This window comes from Ylistrum balloti, unplaced genomic scaffold (genome assembly GCF_031769215.1).
Source record: "Ylistrum balloti isolate Yb309-2 unplaced genomic scaffold, AGI_CSIRO_Ybal_v1 Utg369772, whole genome shotgun sequence".
NCBI lineage: Eukaryota > Metazoa > Mollusca > Bivalvia > Pectinida > Pectinidae > Ylistrum > Ylistrum balloti.
The window spans coordinates 3,395,804-3,416,807 of record NW_026781965.1 but is presented as its reverse complement, the minus strand read 5'-3'; the positions used below and the strand labels follow the sequence as shown (position 1 = coordinate 3,416,807).

The window sequence follows — 21,004 nt, the reverse complement described above, 5'->3', positions numbered from 1 at the left end:
TATAACACTGGGGTATAGAAATATAACACTGGGGTATAGAAATATAACAGTGTTCTGGGGTATAGAAATATAACACTGGGGTATAGAAATATAACAGTGTTCTGGGCTATAGAAATATAACACTGGGGTATAGAAATATAACACTGGGGTATAGAAATATAACACTGGGGTATAGAAATATAACACTGGGGTATAGAAATATAACACTGGGGTATAGAAATATAACACTGGGGTATAGAAATATAACACTGGGGTATAGAAATATAACACTGGGGTATAGAAATAAAACACTGGGGCATAGAAATATAACAGTGTTCTGGGCTATAGAAATATAACACTGGGGTATAGAAATATAACACTGGGGTATAGAAATATAACACTGGGGTATAGAAATATAACACTGGGGTATAGAAATATAACACTGGGGTATAGAAATATAACACTGGGGTATAGAAATAAAACACTGGGGTATAGAAATATAACACTGGGGTATAGAAATATAACACTGGGGTATAGAAATATAACACTGGGGTAGAAATATAACAGTATAACTGGGGTATAGAAATATAACACTGGGGTATAGAAATATAACACTGGGGTATAGAAATATAACACTGGGGTATAGAAATATAACACTGGGGTATAGAAATATAACACTGGGGTATAGAAATATAACACTGGGGTATAGAAATATAACACTGGGGTATAGAAATATAACACTGGGTATAGAAATAAAACACTGGGGTATAGAAATATAACACTGGGGTATAGAAATATAACACTGGGGTATAGAAATATAACAGTGTTCTGGGCTATAGAAATATAACACTGGGGTATAGAAATATAACACTGGGGTATAGAAATATAACACTGGGGTATAGAAATATAACACTGGGGTATATAAATATAACAGTGTTCTGGGGTTTAGAAATATAACAGTCTTCTGAGTATAAGAATGTAACGTTGGTCTGAGTATAAGAATACAAACAGTGTTCTAGACAATAAAAGCATCAAGGATTTACCTGGGAACGCCGTACTTTTATGCGGTAGCGTTCTACCTCCATAATTAGAGCTGTGTTTCTCTGCTCCAGCTGATGTTTCTCCATAAACAGCTTATTCCTCTTCTCTGATTCCTCACTCACTTTCTTTTGTTCTTTAATACGTTCTTCTTCTAACTGTGGAAACCCATGGAAAGCATCAAGTTAATTATTAACAGAAACTTCAGTTCATTAATTCAATAGATTGACAAGTCTAATAAATAAACAGGTATGGTGATATATCCTAATAGATACACAGGTGTGGTGATATCTCCGATTAGAAAAACAGGCATTGTGAAATTCCTTTATAGATAAACAGGCATTGTGAAATTCCTTTATAGATAAACAGGCATTGTGAAATTCCTTAACAGATAAACAGGCATTGTGAAATTCCTTTATAGATAAACAGGCATTGTTAAATTCCTTTATAGATAAACAGGCATTGTGAAATTCCTTTATAGATAAACAGGCATTGTGAAATTCCTTTATAGATAAACAGGCATTGTTAAATTCCTTTATAGATAAACAGGCATTGTGAAATTCCTTTATAGATAAACAGGCATTGTGAAATTCCTTTATAGATAAACAGGCATTGAGAAATTCCTTTATAGATAAACAGGCATTGTGAAATTCCTTTATAGATAAACAGGCATTGTGAAATTCCTTTATAGATAAACAGGCATTGTGAAATTCCTTTATAGATAAAACAGGTATGGCAATATATCCTAATAGATAAACAGGCATTGTGAAATTCCTTAATAGATAAAACAGGCATTGTGAAATTCCTTTATAGATAAACAGGCATTGAGAAATTCCTTTATAGATAAACAGGCATTGTGAAATTCCTTTATAGATAAAACAGGTATGGCAATATATCCTAATAGATAAACAGGCATTGTGAAATTCCTTAATAGATAAAACAGGCATTGTGAAATTCCTTTATAGATAAACAGGCATTGTGAAATTCCTTTATAGATAAATCAGGTATGGTGATATATCCTAATAGATAAACAGGCATTGTGAAATTCCTTAATAAATAAAACAAGTATGGCAATATATCCTAATAGATAAACAGGTATGGCAATATATCCTAATAGATAAACAGGTATGGTGATATATCCTAATAGATAAACAGGCATTGTGATATATCCTAATAGATAAACAGGTATGGTGATATATCCTAATAGATAAACAGGCATTGTGAAATTCCCTATAATTAAAGAAATCAATATTTCACATCATTTACATTCAACTTCTTTGTTAACAAGAAGAAGTAGTTTGAAGGTTTTTAACAAATTTAACCTCAGCAGCTTTAAATATTCCTTCAGTCCACTTCTAATTGTAAAATTTGTCAGGCTCCAACCCAGGAACCTATAGGTGAAATATGATTCTAAGCCTTTTTATGGGTGAGAAATTATTGATCTCTGTCACCATGAATATTGTCAATTCTTTTTTCAAACTTTGTGAGGCTTTATCCCAAGCATCTACCAATCATATGTCATGATTCTAAGCCATTTGGTTGATCAGAAATAGTTGCTTGCAGGTTTTAACAAATTTTAACACTGAGACTTCGGATATGGGTCAAGGTCATTGCTTTACGCAAACTTTGTCAGGCTTCATTCCAGAAACCCGTCAAATAACATATCATGATTCTAGGCCTTTTGGTTAATCAGAAGAAGTTGTTGGTAAGTTTTAAGAAATTTGAATCCCATTTATTTAAATATGGGTTAATGTGAAATCCCTTCTCAAATGTTGTCAGATTTAATCTAAGAAACCTACCAACCATGTAATTCTAGGCCTATTGGTGAATCAGAATAAGTTTTTTGACTCCTGTAACCTTGAATATGGGTCAACAGCATTTCTTTCCTCAAAACTTTGATGGGCTTCATCCCAGGAATGTACCAGCTAAACATGCTGACATTTTACAGATGACACACTACAACATCAGCTCATTAGGCCTTTAGCATAAGAAGTGGGGAAAACTTTACAACAGGAGCTGGATAGTTATTACGTCAGCTCCATGCATATGAGTCAGGCTAGTGAAAAATGCCAATTGAATAAAGTAACTCAAATATAAGACCAATGTAAGTAAAAAGATCTGAAGTATACCACCAGGAATATGGAGCTTCCTACCATTTTCTTGTCTGCTTCCAGATTCTGGATCATCTCAAAGTAATGGTTAGTTGTGTACAGTTGTTTCTCTAGGAGGCTGTCCATCTTTGTTCTTTCATTTTTCAGTTTTTCACATGTTTCCTTCACCTGTTAGTCAATTTTTTATATTTTTATTAAATTTTATACAATTTTTTTTTTTTAATTTATTTTACTGCTTGTTGCTATATTATATTGGGGAAATAAAAAAAAATCATTCTTTTCAGGGCATTGTCTTTCAGAAAAATATAACCACAATATTTCAATTGTTTGAACAATGTATTACACAAACAATGTGCAACTCAGGTCTTAATGATGAAAAATCTATTGCTTTATTATCTGAATGTCAGGGCTACTTCTCCAGAGTGTCAGATCTATACTGATTACATTTTGATACAGGTTTTGGTACTGGTCACTGCATGTGTGCGTGTGCATGTGTGTGTGTGTGACAGCATTAGATCTATATTAATTACATTTTTATACAGGTTCTGGTACTCGTCACTCTGTGTGCGTGCCAGCAATAGGTCTTCAGCTATATTAGCTAAATCCATTTGCATTTCCTCTACCTTCTCATTCAAAATCTGCTGCTGCAACATCAGGTTTGTCTCCAAACTGGAATGCTCACTTTCTTCCTGGAAAAACATCAAAGACAATCAGGAGGGGCGCAGAACAGGGGGTTGTTATCAAGTAGTAAGTCTTAATGTTGAGGTTATAGAGGTGGGAAGTCTTACTGTGGAGGTTATAGAGGTGGGAAGTCTTACTGTGGAGGTTATAGATGTGAGGTGGGAAGACTTACTGTGGAGGTTATAGATGTGAGGTGGGAAGACTTACTGTGGAGGTTATAGATGTGAGGGTGGAGGTTATAGACTTACTGTGGAGGTTATAGATGTGAGGTGGGAAGACTTACTGTGGAGGTTATAGATGTGAGGTGGGAAGACTTACTGTGGAGGTTATAGATGTGAGGTGGGAAGACTTACTGTGGAGGTTATAGATGTGAGGTGGGAAGTCTTACTGTGGAGGTTATAGATGTGAGGTGGGAAGTCTTACTGTGGAGGTTATAGATGTGAGGTGGGAAGTCTTACTGTGGAGGTTATAGATGTGAGGTGGGAAGTCTTACTGTGGAGGTTATAGATGTGAGGTGGGAAGACTTACTGTGGAGGTTATAGATGTGAGGTGGGAAGTCTTACTGTGGAGGTTATAGATGTGAGGTGGGAAGTCTTACTGTGGAGGTTATAGATGTGAGGTGGGAAGACTTACTGTGGAGGTTATAGATGTGAGGTGGGAAGTCTTACTGTGGAGGTTATAGATGTGAGGTGGGAAGTCTTACTGTGGAGGTTATAGATGTGAGGTGGGAAGACTTACTGTGGAGGTTATAGATGTGAGGTGGGAAGTCTTACTGTGGAGGTTATAGATGTGAGGTGGGAAGACTTACTGTGGAGGTTATAGATGTGAGGTGGGAAGACTTACTGTGGAGTTGAAGGAAGGACCTTGATGCACTTCTCGAATGGAGACACCAAGGGATAACCGTGACTGGCGAACACCTTTATATGTGAAAAAAAAGAAGAAATACGGTAAGAGGGGTTTTGGCACCCACCATTGTATGATCTCCATGAAACCTTTTCCCTCCTCTTTTTTGCTTTACAATGAATCAATCATCTGGTAACAATGATCAGGAAAGAAAACCTATATACAAAACAAACATCCACCTAAAACACTGCTGATCACAGAGAAATGTCAGATAAATGTGACGAAAATCCAACAAGTAACAAACTTTAATCAAAAGAGTATATCTAGGGACCAAGAGAAACCTACATAGGAAAGTTTAGAAAGATCCATCCTCCACTTTTGCAGAGGTAACAACCGATTTTTCACGCTCAAAATCGCAGATGCCCATCTGTCATCCATTTTGTTTTTCTGATCAATTTCAAAATGAAATAGCACAATTAGGGACCAAAAGATACCTAGAAATTCGGGAAAGATTCACCTGACACTTCTCAAAAAATACAGATAAAAAAAATTGTTTAAAGACAGACTGCAAACACAGGGGGATTTGAAGGGTCCACCACCTGATGATTGTAGATATATACATTAATTCAATTAGTTATGCTGTCAGCAATAGAGTATACTGGAATATTTATCAACTTGACAATGGATGGACAATTTTATTAGCATATCATGAGTAAATTTAGATTTAACAACATCAATTAGTTTCAAGGAATATATTACAAACGAAATAAATACTGTATGGACTCAAAGCACGGATATAGGTACTGTACCCTCGTGGTGTTCCTGTCGAATCCGTTGGAAGGTGCGTTCCATTTCATCTTTCTCTATTTGTATCTCTCTTGCCCTTTGTTTGTACAGTTCAGATTGTTGGTGGTAATCAAGGCTTGTCTTTAAGTAGTTTACTGTACAAAGCCGTAAAAACTTACACATAAAACTTACAAGAGAAATTATGATCAAATTTACTTGAAAAGACTTCTCGACTTCCATACCACAAAAATGTGACTGACGACAATATTGTCAGTTTTCACATTAATATCATTTCCATAGAAATTCAGAGACCAGTAATTTATGTTCTAGACAACGGTTATGACCATTACATGACATGAATAATGTATGTCGTAGAATTTACTATACATTTTTTTAGCGAACTAAGCACACTACATGGAAAACTTAGTCTCCGTGTAACTTTGATAATATCTTAGGGATATTCCTGGTGATCATACTCATTAAAGATGACATCTCTGAATTTCTGTCGGTAAAAGGTCCTTACATACCAAAGTTTTATTAATTACAAAGAATGAGGAAGACATTTCACACAGTATATTAAGATCTGTATATACATACACGATTCATCCTTTAGTTTGTGGTTCTCAGCCATAAAGGTTGCCACCTGAGATTCCAAAGCATCACGATCTGTTCTTAAACTGTCAATTCGTTTCCTTAATTCAGTATTTTCTTTCTGAAAATCAACCATCGAAAGTATTAAGTGTTACTCACGCAAAATGACAATCTACATTTCCACGATACATTCATGTAACTTTATTCGTATATCAATTTCTTAATGGACAATTACTAGAAAGTTTATTTTCAAGGGGGTCTTTAAAGGAGGGAATAGATTTTCAAAAAGAGAAGAAAAAAGTGTTTACTAAAATATGATTGCTCTAATTATTGCTTCTGTCTTCCATTAAAGACCTTTAAGAATTATGCAGCAAACAGGCAAGGTTAGACTACATTTTTGTATATGAGGAACTACCACCAAGTTTAACGGTGCATGGCATGAGCCACGAAATCATTCTGACAATTCCACGTCTATGATAAATCGAAGTTTCACTAATTTTTTAATTAAGTAAACTTTCCTATGAAAACCTATACAAAGAACCGTAGAGGTTATGATTCAAACTTGGGAGAATTATTAGGTCCATATGATATACCTAAATGTTCTCCCTTGAATCACTATCAATAGAACGGCAATCTCCATAACGAAAATGAGGAAAACCTTCATTAAAATGAAAGAAAATAAAAGTCCTGATTCTGATGGATCCTCTGTCAAATTTTTTAAAGTATTTTGGAAACAACTTGTTCATTTCGTTGTCAGGTCAATTAACTTTGGTTACTGTTGAGAAAATCTTTAAATGCTACACTACAACAACTTAATTATTAAGCCAGAATTTCAGGTCTCACGATGAATTTCATGAAGACTTTAGATAGGCAGCAAAAACATAGTAATTATAACACAATCTTTCATGAGGAAGTACAAAGTTTAATCTTCAAGGTATAGAACATGTTTACGTACATAGTAAATTTAAACTCTGATAAGGAACTTTGTAAACTGAAATCACTAATAAGTTCGTGGAGCCAAAGAAATCTTACTCCAAATGGGCAGATTACGGTTATAAAAACTCATTTCACAATTAAATCATTTCTTAATAGCTCTTCAAAACCAATAGCACTCTTATATAAAAAAAAAAAAAAAAATGACATACCGTTTGATTTTCTATGGTGTGGAAAGACACATAAACTTAAATGTGATGCTATGATTAAGTCATACAATGAAGGTGGTTTGAAAACGATTCATCTTTTGCAACAGCTCTGAAAGCAAAGTGGGTAAGGGAGATCTATAAAGAAGATGCTAGTGGATGTTTATTATAGATAAATACATTGATAAGTTTCCATTAGCAAATTGTCGAACTCATCAACTTAGAACTATAATGGATGAATGCACCAATATATTTTGGAGAGATGCTCTGGAAGCATGGTATTAAACAGTATCTTCATCCAACATATATACAATGAAAACATCTGTGAAATTCTATTGTGGTACCATCACAACATCAAAGTAAACAATACACATGTTTTCTGTAAACAATGGTACAGAAAAGGAATATTCTGTATATATGACGTTATTGAAGAAGATCGTTCATTTTACAGTTTTGTAGAATTTCAACATAGATATGGTACTAATCTAACTTTTTGACATTTCATAGTGTAATTATTGCCATAAAACAATTCATGAATAGTAAAATAGAAACAACTTCTATGGAAAATGATCTGTTTACCTAGTATATCTTTAAATTTGATATCTTTATCGACGAAAAGAAAAGGGGTTCATGATTAGTATACAGTCTTAAGTCATAATTAGACTAAGTGTATATCACAAAAAATAAAAGTTTAATCTCCAACATTCAGGAAAAACAATGGAAAGAAATGTGTGCATGTCCTTTAAAAAATACCAACAGCACTAACTTAAGATGGTTACAATATAGAATTAGGCACAGAATTTTAACTATAAATGCACTTCTACATATAATGGGTATAAAACAAGACTTATCCTGTGCTTTTTGTAAAACTTTTCCACAAACCATTGACCATCTACTTCAGGAGTGTAATGAAGTTTGTGTTATGTTATGAGAATTAAAATTACTACTGATCAAACACTCCTATTAAATCTGTTAAACAGGAATTTAATTTTGAAAAATACTGTGTCAATGACACAAATTTAACAATAGATAACCAAACTAAAATCTCAATGACACAAATTTGATAATAAATTCCATCAGAATCTGATAATTAATCATAAGGCCTACAGAAATAACATAGATTTGCAAATTTTTTAAAATGGCTTCTCTTATGAAAAGCAATAATATTACAATTACAATATGTAGCAATATAACTGTTATAATACTACACATGATGTAACTTGAAGTCTGAGGCTTGCAATCCCCCTAACCCTATTCCCAAGCTCTCTGTATGTATGTGCGTGTGTGATTTGCTATGTTTGTGTTTGTATTTATGAGTCTGGGCACATATGTGTTATGTTCATTCTTCATGATTGTATGTTTAGAAGTATTGCATTATTTTGTGCATAAAATGAAAACTGAATTACAAAAAAAATATATGCAGCAGTTACTTAAGTTTGAAGCGAAAAATAAAATTTTCCCAGACATTATTCCAATAAATGATGTCTTAAGTTGCTTGTGTAATGTCTTAATGTTATGTACCTCCAGTTCTTTGTTGTCATTCTGTTCAAACACCATGGCATTCTCTAGTTCCTGGAGTTGTTGAACTAGTTGTTTGTTATTCTGGTACTGCGTCTTCAGGTCCTGGGCAAGTTGTGGAAGGTGGTTTATGGTGTGTAAAGACGGCATTCGACTACTTCTTATCAAATAGTCTGTCAAATGTAAAACAGTCCAAGATAATGAGTTATAGCATAGGATATCATACCATTAGAAATGCATTGAAAAAACATAGCCAGCACATTTTTCTAGAATTTTCAGTTGATATACTTATCATGCAGCTTCACATCGCCACAAAATATTGTCTGGTGGTGTGTAGACTTTACATCACCATCATATATATTTGATATATTAGGCCATATGTGAAAAGAGTCTTCGACTCTATGGGTAATTGAAACAAATTAAATCAATTACTATTATCACCATTAAATACAATCACATATTACTCTATTATCACCATTAAATACAATCACATATTACTCTATTATCACCATTAAATACAATCACATATTACTCTATTATCACTATCAAACACTATCACATATTACACTATCAAACACTATCACATATTACACTATCAAACACTATCACATATTACACTATCAAACACTATCACATATTACACTATCAAACACTATCACATATTACACTATCAAACACTATTACATATTACACTATCAAACACTATCACATATTAGCCTATTATCTAATTACTAATCAAATAAAGGTAATACTATTACACTCCAACAGATAACATGAGTGAATGCAACTTTGGTATATTTTTTTATTGTAGAAACATGTCACACAAACCTGTGGTTGTAGTATATGGTATATCAATCACTTTTGTTTGTTTTTTTCTGTAAGAAATGTAATATACCACACCTGTATTTTCTGTTATCTCTATATCACTTACACTGGCTAATCCTATTCACAGAATTTAACTCGCATGTAAACCAATGCATTCAATGTCCCTTTGTGGGCAACCTTCTGTAATACTCACTTGGAGGCGGTTTCTGGGGAGATTTCCCTGTCACTGCCTGATACAAGTCAGGATAAACCATCTCAATGGTCTTGAAAAAGTCTTGCACGCCTCTGTCCCCTTTCGTTTGTAAGATGTCTAAAAGCTTTGCTAAATAGAGAAACATGAAACACTGTTTTTTCAAATCAAATCTGTCATGTATTCTTGCCTGGAATAGATGTATAATATGTAAACATTGTTTTGAAAAAAGACTTTCTAATGAACATGCGTATATATGCAAGTTACAATAAAATATAAAGTTTATTAAAAAAAACTGAAAAGGGTCATTGATCAATCAAAGGTTACATCAAAAATAAGATCAAAAGCACATTTTCCAAGTGTGGTGATTGTATTGAATTTGTTCACAAAATTACTAAGCAAATATTAAAAGATCTAACAATTCAAGGAACACAGTGTTGAACTCTTTATCAAAAGACAGGTGAAAGAAAAGAGTGCAAACACAAATACTGACAACATGACTTTATTACTGCAGTTTTATAAGAACTGGGTCAAACTTGTCAACACAAAAGTTAACCTATAGACAGATAGAACTTGACACTGAACTGAAAAAGTTTTAAGTAAAGAATAAAATCTATTGCAGTTTTTCTTCTCCCAATTTCATTTTGTCCCCAAAAACTGTGGGAAATAAAACCTGATATAGTGACCTTTGCAGGATTCTTACTAGATGATGTTTCCTATGTAAGTTTGTATATATTATAATTTTATGTCTTATTGTTCCTGTATGAAATTTGAGTCCCAAAGTTACTGGTTTATTAATGTACTCCTCTGTAAATAGGCCTCAATCCCCCGGCAAATAAGCCCCCTCCTTCCAGCTTTTGTACATCTTCCAAGAATTGGGGATTGCTTGCAATGAAGCCCTCTATCAAAACATTGACAAAGTCTGATTTGTTCTACAAGGTCAAGTGTTAAATAGAAAAAAGAAAATTATAAAACAGACATTCATGATTGTGTAATACTAGGAATCTGGAGTCATTTCTTAATCAGGCTGCTACCTTAACAGTCAATATTCCTGAAACACACTTTTATATATAACATGTTTTGTCTAGACTAATGTGTAGACAAAGTCACCATTTTAGGCAGTATTTGCTCCTGTGTGGTTTGTTAATTTTTTTGGAATTTATTGAGATAAGTAAAGGATTTTTATGAAATCGAAAATATCATTAAAAAAAATCCTTTTTTCTCTTATGATTTTGATTAACCAAGCACCACATACTAAACACAGCCCGTACCTGTTCTCCGTCTTCGTCCAGCACAGGCATGGACCTCATCATAGTCATCAACGCTGATGGTTTTCTTTTGTCTCAGCTCATCCACAATATCTTCTGTTTCTATATACTTAATAAGTGTACATCTGTTCGGTTCAACCATCTGATCATACAAATCTTCTTCATCCATCTTGTCTTGTTTTACAAAGTGTTCCTGTATATATATATATATATTCATTAGTGGTGTTATCATCAGAATGACATCATATCTAATTGTTTTCCTGATATATTTCTGAAAAGGAAGGTAATTCAGTCAAACCAACAGGAGTGAAAGGATTTTTTGTGATGTGTATCATATTACGACATTTGCCTTGTAATTCAATTTTGATATCTCTGTGTTATTTTGATATGATATCATAAATCATTAAGTATAGTCACCTAAAACAGATGATGACGATATAGCAAGCAGTTAAGACTTATAATAATATCGGGAGAGTTTATTCTCAAACTTTCTTATTCACCTTACAGTATATATACAGTGTATAAGTGAAATAACAAAAATGAGGATCTCTCGACTGTCAAAAACTTATTTGAAGATTTCAACATATTTGACTTTAGTGAGCTAGGATAAAGAGTATTCATCTGAAGTGATTTTGTTGCTTTTCAGTTAAGTATACTTTTAGCCAGATATCATAACATTCAGCAGTTTTTCATTCAAAAGATTTAATCTAATTTGTCTGCGGTGAATATGGATGAACACCAACATAATTTTGTTAAATTGACTTTATTGTGATCCTTCACCCCAGCATGCTAGGTCTGGTGACATAACCCTTGGCTTTTGGCTACTGAAAAAAATGTTGAACTAAGATCTAAGCATATTTGACACTATATGACCTTGAAAATGGTTCAAAGTCATACATCTGAATCAAAATTAAATCCCTTTATCCCAGCATGCTACTTATCCAATACAATAATCCTGGGCCTTTTGGTTATTGGGAACCAGCCATTAAATGTTTGTAACAATTTTGACCTCTGTGACCTGTAAACAGGTGAACTAAAATTGATCTAATAATTTGTAATGGTCGATGATATTTTGAGGAAAATGTCTATAACAATGACACTATGGTGACAATGATGTCATAACTATGGTGATATAAAGATATCATCACTATGACGATATATAGATATCATCCACAGGGTGATAAACAGCATTTCTAACCTTTCCATACTACATATAAAAACTCATTTATTTTGAGTAATTATGATGGGTTTATACACAAATTAAACAAGAGAAATACACTTCAAATGATGTTTATAGAAATGAAATTAAAACATTGCAGTCTGAAATTTGGTAAGATCCAGTTTTGTATACCTTATACTTACCTATAAGGTTTGATAATCCTACTTCAAATATTATTCACTATTTTATCCTGGGTTACACACCAACACCAAGATGACATAGTGTGATTGTTTGTATTACCTGACAGATTTTCTTTAATCAATGAAATCTTTTCTTTTTTCAATGAAAACTTATGCAAAAAGATATGGGTATAAACACAGCAACACATGAATTTACTGCATTCAAGTTTGACTTTCAGATCCGGTTTCAGGTCTGGTCAATGTATACAGATAACTTCAAACTTCCTTATCTTCCATTAGACAGGAAGTATCCTCACTTTTGTCACTCCTACAATTATCCTTCAGTTATTACAAAATTTCCTGGTACAAGTGGTTGAAGAATATATCAAGCTATGGCACTTAAAAGGAAAATTGAGATAATTTGGGTTTTATTAATCACACCATGGTGTGTCAGGTTTCCTAGATAGCACATGTATGGCAGTCACTTGTTCTTTGGTATGATATCGTAAACATGTTGTTTCCGTATTTCTGATCTGGTTAAATTAGGGACTCGTCAAAATTTTTTTGTTAGCAAATTATAGACTAAGGAAGTCAATTTGGACTTACAATTTATAAACCAAATCAAAACAGCCATTCCAAACCATGAAGACATAAATCAGATCTTATTTCTTCACTCTCAGTCATGTGGAAGTTTACCCCAAAAAAATGATAATCGTGAGTCAATGAGCAGCCAGGGCCATCTTTGACTAAGAACTGGTTAAAAACAACAACAAAAAAAAAGGGGGGGAAAAGAGAAAATTTTGCTACGTCCATGACTTGGTTTAGAATTCTTTTCTGTTCAGAGCATTTCCTCTATTTCTGAATTTCCTAATGATCTGAAAAGTTCCTGACTGGTAGTGAAACAATAAGATAAAATATACATAGCTTGGCATTTAGCTTTAGTTTTGCTGACTTTGTATTAACTATACTTATCCACCAAAAGGCTCATGAAATACACCTGAAAAGGCTATGAAAATTCTTCATGGTTAAAAGATCCTTGTTTTTTAAAGCCCAGTCGATCGGCGACAAGAAATAAAGCCTGGAGAGCAATGATTATGACATTCTTTTTAAAGGACTGTTGAATGTTGTTAAATCTATATATGAAAGTGTCCAGTGCTATGTAAAAGAACAGTTTGTTACACAATCCTATCTCAACAAGCCACTTTTAAAGATCAAAATGATCATTTCTAAGTATATATTGAATGCCCATACACTAAATGTTGAGACTGGAAGATACGATGGCCTTCATACAACTAGAAGACTGTGGCACCCTTGTGACAAAAATGAAGTTGAGGATGAAACTCATTTTATACTACTATATCCAGCATATTCAGAAATAAGATAATTATATATCAAATCATACTTTCATTGTCGACCACTCTGTTTTCAAATTGATTCGGCTGTTTCTAGCAATAATGTGAAAAGTTTTCGTATTTTTGTTAGGTATCTAATTCACACTACAACCAGGAGAAAGTTATTATTGCATATATAAGTTACTAAATACATCTTTAATGTTTAGATGTAATATGAATGTGAAATTTATACAGGGTTGTATATTGATTTCCTTACTCTTTTCATAAAGTTGTGAGCGAAAATAGTGCACATCAATTTCTACATTGGTACAAATAGAATATTGTGGACTTATGTTATTTTATTAGCCCGCTTCCTGTTATGGTTGCTTGTTAATAGTTTTTCATGATGACGTCATAATGTTATGACATAGTGGGTTATGTCATGGTTTTTGTGTATGTATACATGGTGGCAAATGTTCTCTGCCATCTTGTACAAATTTCTGTTATAATACCTGGTGTGTATGTATATTCTATATGCTATTTGCAAAACATTGAAAAAACACCCTGTATTTACCTTACAATAACCAGGTAATAGCCCTGAAGGTCAACATGACAATGAAACAGCAGTTCTTGCTAATTCTACCTAACTGTTATGAAATGTAAATGGCGTCAGACAATTGGGTTTATTGTCAGATTCAATTCTAGAAGCTGAAAAAGAAACTTGTTAAAGAATAAAGACAACGATGTTTATGAACACATACTTGAAGTGTTCCTCATCAAAAACCCATCAAAATGATATAAATACCAGCCATAAGATGATTATATGTAACAATTTTTAATGAATTTTATCTGGTGTAAGCCCATCATTGAATGTGTTGTACAGAAAGGCCTTAAATCATCAATAAAGATATAAAGTACGTTACTGAGAAAAAACTATAATTCAACAAAAATTTATTTGAGGAAGAAAATAGAATGCTATTGTTAAAGCTATAGCAAATTAATCAATAATGACAATTTAAGAGTGATTTTGAACAGTCCTAATCTTTTTTATCTGGACATTTCAAAAATAATTCTATTAAATTTGTTTTCCTCCTTTCATGCAAAGTTTTAATACAAGTTTGTATAATGTGTAAATGAAGCATTCAAAATGTTAACAGCCTAATGGGAAATCTGTAATTACAATTTTATTAGATGACCTTTCTGACTTTCTAGTTAGAAGGTTTTACATGAATATAATCCTTAAGATAGCAATTGGTGAAGAGCTTGTAAAATCTTTTTGAAGTTTCAATAGCAAAATTTCTTATTCTGTTTATTTCTGGTGTATACTGGTTACATTTCTTCTAAAAGTTCTTCATATGATGAATTAAAATAATGATAAACAAACTAAAATATTCTAAAATTAATTCACTCTAATTTTTGGATGCTTGCTTTGGAGCAGAAATGCCATATAAGAAGGCAGAAATTGGAATTTGATCAAATGAAAGCTGTGTAAATTGCCTTTCGCCCTTCTAGTGTCAAATCGTTAGCAATTTGTGCCAGGACATTTTTTTGTCCAGAGACTTTGGAATAGATGTGTTTAATGCAGGCGTCAAAATTTGAAACAGAATCAATATTCATACCCAAAAGTTTGACATCATCCTCACATTGATCTGAATGTCATTTTTCTTAAGACAATGTCCCCTTTTACCGTTTTCTTTCCTACAATGATCGCATGAAATTTATCTGGATTGCCTGTCATTTTCTTGTTTGCAAATCAATCAATCATGGTTAAAATTAGTTCTGCAGAATTTCTTCTAAAATGTTTAAATTCTTAGTTAAGTGTATTGTCATCTGCATTGTTAAATAGTTTGGATTCTTTAGTAAAATGAAAAAATATCATTTATAAAATTGTTAAAAATCAATGGCCCTAATAATGAGCCTTGAGGGACACCTGTGATTAGGTTTTTAAAAGAGCTAATACTTGAGTCTACCCAACACATTGTTTCCAGTCAGGTATTTCTCAATTAGTCTCACAGCAATATCCATGCGCCTTCAACTTTTCTAGTAATAGTCCATGGGGGACACAGTCCAAGGCCTTGGACAAGCCCATTTATATGGTTGCAACGTAACTGTTACTGTCTAAGGCCATCCACCACCAATCGTTGTGAGTTTGTAAACTATGTAGTTTGATGTATTTTTAAAAAACCCAGTGATAACTTGCAAAATTTTGAATAATGATGAATAATATATTTCATCACATATTTGCTGGCTAACATCAAATTTTGTCTTGACACATAATTTTATTAGCTACATAATTTTGATATGTTTCAATAACTTGTGTTTTTTTTATCTAGTGGAAATAATTTTCATTTTATAGTCTTTAGTGGTATTGTAAGGCCATATGATAATTTAATGTTTTTAATATATAATTTAATGATGAATTGTTAAATTTAATTATTCTCTTTTTTCATGTGAAATTTCATATCATATGTATATACTTAACTTTAAATAACAAAGTTATTACATTATATAAATATAAAACATTAACTAACAACATTTCAAAGTTTTCCAATGGATCACTCATCAAACATGTAAAAAAATGTATTGTATGACACAAAGGTAAATCTCAGGTAAAAATCTGGGTGATAAAAAGATGGCTTATATTAGAAAAATTTCTAAGCATGATCCAAAGGCATTCTGGGATATCCTTAATATAATTGATAAACGGAATAATTCACATGAAGTTGACATGCCTATTGACGATTTGTACGAATATCTTAAAAATTTGAATCTTCAAGATGGAGAAGATGAAGATTTTGAAGTTCCAGAATTGAATGCGGGAAATCAGTATGATAATATATTAAACGGTCCAGTCACTACTGAAGAGATTGTCTACTCTGTTAAGAATTTGAAAAATAATAAAGCATGTGGTATAGATGATATATATAATGAGTACATGAAGAGTACACTTGACACTATGTTACCAATTTATGTTAAACTATTTAACATTATATTAGACACTGGTCTAATACCTGAAAGCTGGAGTACTGGGATAATCAAACCCATTTACAAAAATAAAGGCGATCCTAAGAATTTGGATAATTATAGAGCTATACAGCTTGTTTCATGTTTGGGTAAAGTTTTGACATCGATACTGAATACCAGGTTATATAAACTATCTGATGAAACCGGCCTTATCAGCAAAGCCCAGGCGGGTTTTAAAAAAGGTCATTCTACTACTGACAATATATGCGGATATGAAAATACCAGTCGATTGGAAACAATACATTTGCAGTTTTGCAAACGAGTGCTCAGTTTAAGAAAACACACCTCCAATTTTATGATATATGGAGAGACAGGAAGATATCCGATTAGAGTTGATATAAAATTGAGAATGATAAATTTATGGTATAATTTAATCACAAATGAAAATAAGTTATCTAGTCATATGTACAGACTAATGTATTCTCTTAATGAAGCTGGACAAACTCAGTTCAAATAGATCAATTATGTTAAAGGTATTTTAGAGTGTCGGACTTAGTTTTGTCTGGGTACATCAGAATTCATGCATACCCAATGTTAACTATTTAAAGAATTAAAGTTAAACAAACATTACACGATCAGTTTATTCAAAATAGGTTTCAGCAGTTGGCAACTTCAACACGAGGACAAACATACAGTATATTTTAAAATCACTTCGAAATTGAAGATTATTTAAAACGTCTAAATGAGAAAGAGTGGAAAGTAATATGTAAATTCAGAACTTCCAATATAAAAATTCCTGTTGAAACAGGAAGATGGACAGGAGTCCAACGAGAGAACAGAATTTGTCCATTATGTGACACTGGTATAGGTGACGAATTCCATTTTTTGTTTATTTGTAATAATGATAATGTACTACAGTTAAGACATAAATTCATCCCGTCCTACTTCTATACGAATCCAAACTATTATAAAATGAATGGAATGTTTACAATATTTAACAAAAAGTTGTTAATTAATGTAAGCCTATTTGTACGAAAATTATCAAACCTGCTATGATTTCGTTCTGTAAAAATTAAGTAATATTAAGCTTACTTCGTATATTAGCCAATATTGGTTGTAATAGTTTTTTGTATCGATTTGGAACAATTGTCCATTAACCCAATGAACTGTATACAATATATTATGTCTATCATCGCTCCTTAAATTTTGTAAAATTGAATTGTAATAACCCCTTGTTACACATACATGAGTCTGAGTGAATAAAGAAACCTTGAAACAGTAAGTGATTGATTTGCATTTGTTTCTAAAAACAACACCTTCCTATTGTTAAAAAAAGTAGGTGTTCAGAGACCACCCCAGTCAGGCCTTCTGTATGGTGTTCAGTGAGGTAGCCTACTACTACTGCAAACAGAACCCCCTCAAAATGAGGCTCATTGTTCACAGGATGATAAACACAAGAAAGCTAACAGAGTAACATTTATTTCCTCAGCCAAAGGATACTTGAAACAAAATTATGAGTTGTTCGACAGGATTAATTTTTCAAAATTGAAATGGAAGCTTATACACATTTTTTTAGAACTGATTTCAAGGTCAACAAAGGGTTAACAGTTTATAAACACTTAAGTCACTAAACTACCAATTTTTCATGGTGTTAAATAACATAAAAGTAATGTTATTTTAACATTAAATTTTTAGCATCAAATCACATGAAATGAACACAAATGTATGAAAATAATGTTAATATTTTACATTACTTTAACATTGAATAATTTCATTTAAAGATAAAATAACATTACAGTTACATTGAAATTTTTTAACATTTATTTTAAATTAATATAGTGTTGGAAATATTTAACATCAGAAGGATGTACTATGACATCATTCGAACATTAACATTTTTAACATCATCATCAATAAATTTCAAATCATAACATTATTCTGACATCAGAATTTAATGCACATAACATTAGAAAAAATTAACACCATATTGATGTTGAAATGTTGTTAAAAGGATGGAATTTCAATTTACAGACAACTGTTCACAAGGTGAAATTCAGAATCTGAAATATGTTTTGGGATGTGTTGGTTATGATAGATATGTGTACGAACTTGGAGAGAAATGAAGTTCAACATTAGGCTAACATGGCAAAATTGATTAAGTCCAATTAACAGAAAACTGTAGGTGAAAATCAGAATTAGAAACGTCTTTTTGGATGTTTATAGATAGACATTAGTATGGTTATGTACGAAAAGAAATCAAGCTCACTGTTTATCTAAATGGAAAACTAAACAAGACACTATTAATTAACAAATGGAAATAATTGTTGACTTTATGTTAGAATCTTAATTAAAAATATGTACTAAGATTTCTTGCTTAAATATAACCAATAAGCAGGTTTGGTGATGATAATACTTGTAATTTTATTGAACAATTCAGAATTAAACATAAACAAACTACCGGCTGTTTCACTTCACAACCCTGTCACACATGAGACAACAACCATGATTTTCTAAATTATAACACTAATTGAAATGTCACTGGTGAGGTTATTATTCAATTAATTGATAATCATTTCAAAAAGAGATACCACAAACCAGAAGGACAACTCACACCATTTAAAAACATCCTAAATCTGGGATGTCACTAATTTCATTTATTTATATAACAGAATACTGAAATCACTAATTAATTAATGATACATCTAAAACTAGCCATTAACAATATCACCAATAAAGGTAATATAATCGAAAAAAAAACAGTTGAGGGTATCATTTATAGCAGGTGATGTCATTAAAATGTTAATCAGTGATATCATCAATATTGGAAGTGTCTGTTAATTAAAGATATCACCCATAGGTATATCATTAAAACATGAATTCATGTTATCAAATATCATATCACTTATTCAAGCAGGTAATTATCATCCATTCAAATAATTCTGTGATATCAATATTGAATTTTCAATATCTTATTTTTCTAACAAATTATTGTATATTGTATGTTATGTTAAGAATTTTTTTTCAATAACTTTTTGTTATTGGAAACAGTCATATAGAGTTCTGTGCGATGGCCTAGCAGTGAATCGCCTCCTTATAGATCACCCACTGAACATGGAGTCCACAGAATTTCCAGGTAAGAAACATTATCTGTGCACCTACCAACTTCAGTGTATCTTATAATTTTATACACTTTGAACACAAAAATAAAACATGAATGTTTAACATTTCTACAGAATTCAATAACTGTTTGTAAATCAATTAAATTCATGGTAACTGCAAAATAGTATTAAAGGGCAGCATCAGGTCCGTGCAATCTCGGCCCCTTAAGGCACTATGTGACTCTAAGTGGTCGATGTTCAAGGATGTGAATATAAAAAAAAAACATAAATATTTTTGTTTATATGACTCGGTACGTACACACACTTGACAATGCGTGATTGACTCGGTACGTATACACACTTGACAATGCGTGATTGACGGAGTCGTATCTGATGACGTGACTGCAGGCTTAATTAAGTGGTTATTTACATACTGATGTACGTAGATCTAGTATACGTAGAAATATATATTCATTGTGATATTAAAGTGTAATAACAATATTAATGTTGATAATCTTAATTACCTACCCGACAATATGATAACTTTAGTTATGACTACAGGTGCTGGCAGCTGCTCATATTCCGTCTCATATCTGCAGAAGTGGCGCAAATACCAACACCTCTTCGTTGCGTAACATCGACCAATAAACAACAGCGTTAAAGATCTTTTCCCAAAATCAGAACTTCCTGGTTTACCCGAGAGGCCCACGCGAGGGGTAATCGACCGGTTTAATTAATTAGAATTCTTTAACACTAAAAATCTATACAAAATAACTACATAGATGTCCTTAAGTACATCAATTAAAAGTGAATGAAGTAATTTAAAAGTTCAATACATAGGAGCCACCAGTAACACAAAGGCGTATATGCCTAGTTTAAAACAGGATTAACTCCCTTGCATAGTGGGTGACAATGTCCGAATATGAAGATGTATACTTGCCTTATCATAGAGAACGTTTCGAACCTTTTACAGGAGGCGGGTTGGTGCAGATATTACTTATATTAGTATCCTGGATATATCTAAGTCCGTGATTCAACAACTATACAATGAAAATCCTAAATTTACCTGGGAGGGAGACCCTCGATTTTCACTCCAATTTTCAAAACTGTAGATTATTTGCAAATCTTTTAGATAGTCCATAATTTCAGAACTTCAGTGAAGCCCAATCGCAGGTCACTTTGTCAAAAGGGGTGTCATATTTGAATGACCTTGTTAAAACGACATATATACATAGAAAGAAATGGGTACATCACATTCCGTAAGTTGCTAATATAATTAATTTAAATTGATAACATTGAGTTAG

The 21,004-nt window shown here is 32.4% G+C and overlaps 1 protein-coding gene across 2 annotated transcripts in view; it reads right to left on the bottom strand.

Moving 5' to 3' along the window:
• Positions 1–20,285, bottom strand: part of LOC132543914 (caspase recruitment domain-containing protein 11-like) — a 45,365-nt gene extending 25,080 nt beyond the window's left edge. For both annotated transcript variants that reach the window (XM_060207465.1, XM_060207466.1), the window contains exons 1-10: positions 20,229–20,285; positions 10,973–11,162; positions 9,705–9,833; positions 8,690–8,859; positions 6,036–6,150; positions 5,462–5,593; positions 4,653–4,726; positions 3,659–3,817; positions 3,171–3,296; positions 1,023–1,175 (exon numbers count right to left, since the gene is read on the bottom strand). In XM_060207465.1, the coding sequence (XP_060063448.1) occupies positions 1,023–1,175; positions 3,171–3,296; positions 3,659–3,817; positions 4,653–4,726; positions 5,462–5,593; positions 6,036–6,150; positions 8,690–8,859; positions 9,705–9,833; positions 10,973–11,138 (1,224 nt within the window). In that variant the 5' untranslated portion in view covers positions 11,139–11,162; positions 20,229–20,285. The remainder of the gene's footprint in view (positions 1–1,022; positions 1,176–3,170; positions 3,297–3,658; positions 3,818–4,652; positions 4,727–5,461; positions 5,594–6,035; positions 6,151–8,689; positions 8,860–9,704; positions 9,834–10,972; positions 11,163–20,228) is intronic.
• Positions 20,286–21,004: the final 719 nt, after the last annotated feature.